Source organism: Gekko japonicus, unplaced genomic scaffold (genome assembly GCF_001447785.1).
Source record: "Gekko japonicus isolate JY-2015 unplaced genomic scaffold, Gekko_japonicus_V1.1 scaffold5470, whole genome shotgun sequence".
In the NCBI taxonomy this organism is placed as follows: Eukaryota; Metazoa; Chordata; class Lepidosauria; order Squamata; family Gekkonidae; genus Gekko; species Gekko japonicus.
In genome coordinates, this window is record NW_015171665.1 from 21316 (window position 1) to 24857 (window position 3542).

The window sequence follows — 3542 nt, forward strand, 5'->3', positions numbered from 1 at the left end:
CCAGTCACAGCTGCTGGCGAAAAGTCAGGTCCTACAATGCCAAGACCACGGCCACACAGCCTGGAAAATCTACAACAACTAAAGAACTATCATTCTTTTATTTTTCCTTTGGCTTTCCAATATAATTTATTCAGTTTTCAGAATTCCAATAACAAGTAATAGCAATCATTGACAAGATAAGTGTACTTAACAGCATAAAAGAGAGCATTTTTCATAAGCTTAGTGTTGACATCAACATTTAGCACAAATGAAGAGGGTCTATTATCTCTGGTCTTGTTCCTTGAGAAACTAGATGGGATAAAATCGGTAGCCACATCATTGTAAATTCACTATATTCACCATTAGATTTTGTTGGATTCATTATGTCGGATATTTCTTCCATTATGTATAAATCCCGTAACTTTTTGTACCATAAGTTTATTCAGGGGTCTTGTTGTAGAAAAAGAGCTGCCGGAGCTCATTAGCATAACTCATTAGCATAACTTATTTGCATATGCCACGCCCCCTGACATCACCGGAAGTGACAGAAGGCCACACCCCCTGACATCACCGGAAGTGTGTCAGAAGGCCCGGCTACTTACCCTCCTGCTTCATCCTCATTCCCAAACGGAATGAGGATCGAAGCAGAGGGCGGGGTAAAGAAGGGGGCGGGGCTTCACCACGTGACGGCCCCGCCCCCTAGAGGTTCTCTTCCGGAGCTCCGTACCTGAGAGCTCCCCCCCGACTAGAGCCCTGAGTTTAGGGATGGTTTAATTTCTGGCTTCCATTTTGAAGCTGTGGTTGTTTAAGAACGATCATTCTTTGGGGGAAACCGTGGTAGGTTAAACTGGTTTAGGTCTGCAGGGCGGATGCCCCCGGGAAAGCGGAAAGGCAAGGCGTGGTAGTTACCTGAAAGAGAGTACTCGCCCTTGTTGCTCTCGCTGTCCCGGATGAGGAAGGATCCGTGCCGATTTGGGGATGAGAGGAGAAGGAGTTGGGCCTTGTTTCTGCTGATGCCGCTTATGTACCAGCTGCAAAGAAAAGCAAAAGACGTGAGCCGGCGGGGAGGATTTCTGAGAAATGGCATAGACCAGCCGCACTGATGTCTTTGCTACAGGCGTTGTGGTTACAACCCTGGACTCAAACAGGGGTCCCTGGCATGGTGTAGAAAGTGGGGGGTGGGAGTGGGGCTTTTGACCTGCAAGCCTCCTGACTGGCCACTGGAGATTCGACTGGATGTTCAGATTTTTTTAAAAAAGTTGCTTTGGTGGCACAGCTGCCAACACAGCACAAAGACCTTCATTGTGCGACTGAAGGGAAGCTGCAGCAGACATTTTGTGATTGGCTCTACCTCCCGTGGCAGCCATTTTGTGGCTGCGCTCACCACACTGTGTCAGAATTCCAAGGGTGCCCACAGGTTCAAAAAGATTGTAAGCTGTAAGATCTGGGTTCAAACCCCCAGTCTCTGCTATGAAACATGCTAGGTGACCTTGGGTCAGTGATTATCTCGTAGCCAGTTTGGTGCTGTGGTTAGGAGCGCGGACTCTAATCTGGGAGAACCGGGTTTGATTCGCCACGCCTCCACATGCCGCTGCTGGGGTGACCTCGGGTCAGTCACAAGTTCTCTCAGAGCTGTTGTCTCAGGAGCAGTCCTCAAAAGAGCTCTCTCAGCCCCACCTGCCTCACAGGGTGTCTGTTGTGGGAAGGGGAAGGAGATTGTAAGCTGCTCTGAGACTCCAAGTGAAGGGCAGGGTATCAATCCAATCTCCTCCTCCTCCTCCTCTTCTTCTTCTGGTGTTAGCTGCTGCCGAGGCAACATTTTAAAAATTTGCACAGCCAATCCAAACTCCAGTTGCCAATGAGAAGCCTTGCTGGGCAAGAGCCCCACCTGGCCCCACCCACTTTCTACAAACACTTGGCGGGTGCCAGGAAAAGTTATGGTGGACCCCATGGCGCCCACGGGCAACATGTTGGAGACCCCTGCTGTAACCTGTCCCCTGTGCCACGAGGCTGCTCATCCCCTAGGGTTGCCAGGTCCTTACCTTCTGCCGGCAGGGGGCTCCAGGCTGCTCCCCTGGATCTTTGGGCCGGGCATGTTGTGCAGGGGACGCTCTAGAATTTGCCCAAAAACTCTATGGTCACCATAGAGTTTTTAGCCAAATGCTAGAGTGTCCCCCGTGCAACGTAACCAGCGCGATGATATCACCTCTGTGCAGGGCATGTCGGGAGCGGCAAGGCTCTTCGGGGTGGGGCTCCCCCCACCAGCCAAGTGGTTGGCAGTGGATTGGGCCCCCTGAAACCATTTATGTAGGCGGTGTTCCCTCTAAGCTGAGTTAGTGTGAGCTAGCTCAGTTTTTTAGCCTCCAGCTCACACGTTCTTGTCTTCGCTCAGGAACGGTGGCTCCAGAGCAAACTAATTGATGCAGGAGCCAAATCGGTCACTCGCATCGCAACTTTCATGCCAGTAGCTCACAAAGTAGATTTTTTTGCTCACAAGACTCCACAGCTTAGAGGGAGCATCGATGGCGACCCTATCATCCCCCCACTGCCACACCACATAATTGGCTCTTTTGCTGGTGGTGAGTGTGCGTGCGTTCCTGCCCATGCATTGTGGAATGCACATCAGTAGCAGACTGCAGTCGTAGTAGCCAACCCTACGAGAGTATGGTTTTCCTGGAGCACAGTTGGAAAACCTCAGGCTCACATGCCGCCAGGAACTGAGCAGGAGGAAGGAAAAGAGCACTATCTGTTTCATCTGCTACCTCAACATCCTATTGCTTTACAATCCTGAAATAATGTTTTGGAGAGGTGGGGTGGTCAGGTGCGACTGACTGGCTGCATTCCCAGAAAAACCGGGCAGGTCGTCGACAGCAAAAGCAAATAGAAATGGACTGGCTATTAAAGACAATTATAAGGATGTCTCCAAACACTCTTTTTGTGAAAATTCGCTGCAGGCTTGACACAGAAACACCCCACAGTTCTGCTTTAGAACAGCAAGGTTTGAGTTCAGCGGCATCCTGGAGACTAACAAGATTTTTTGGAGTATAAGCTTTGGAGAACCAAATTTCCCTTTGGCCTATGGCTGCCAGCCTCCAGGTGGGGCCTGGAGATCTCCCACTTTTACAACTGATCTCCAGCTGACAGAGATCAGCTCCCCTGGAGAAATTTTAGTCAAGTCAAGTCAAGGCCGTGTGATAACGGAACCTTGTTAGAGGGAAAATATATCTTCTTTCATTATCCAACGAATAACAAATCATTAAAGGTGTTTTCTTCGAAGTAAATTGGTCTCAAGGTTTTCTTTCTGACTTACAGTGCTCAATAGACCGTTTCACTCAAGGTTTCATCAGATGAGACCTTACACCTTTTGTATTTTTTCTACTCCCTCTTCCTTTCTAACTTACATCATTTGGTTTCCCCTTGAGAAAATGGCCGCTTTGAAGGGTGGACTCTGTGGCCTTGTACCCTGCCGAGGCCCCTCCCCTCCCCAAACCCCTCTCCTGGATCCACCCCCAAAGGTATTTCCCAACCCAGACCTGGCAACCCTACTTTGGCCAGTTGTGTGG

General features: G+C 49.7%; 1 protein-coding gene across 1 annotated transcript in view; it reads right to left on the minus strand.

The window, feature by feature from the left end:
- LOC107117840 (tyrosine-protein kinase Srms-like) overlaps positions 1 to 1948 on the minus strand; it is a gene marked incomplete at its 3' end in the record, with an annotated part of 20788 nt that extends 18840 nt beyond the window's left edge. The window contains exons 1-2 of the mRNA XM_015420003.1: positions 1893 to 1948; positions 889 to 1010 (exon numbers count right to left, since the gene is read on the minus strand). Of these exons, the coding sequence (XP_015275489.1) occupies positions 889 to 1010; positions 1893 to 1948 (178 nt within the window). The remainder of the gene's footprint in view (positions 1 to 888; positions 1011 to 1892) is intronic.
- Between the last annotated feature and the right edge of the window lie 1594 nt (positions 1949 to 3542).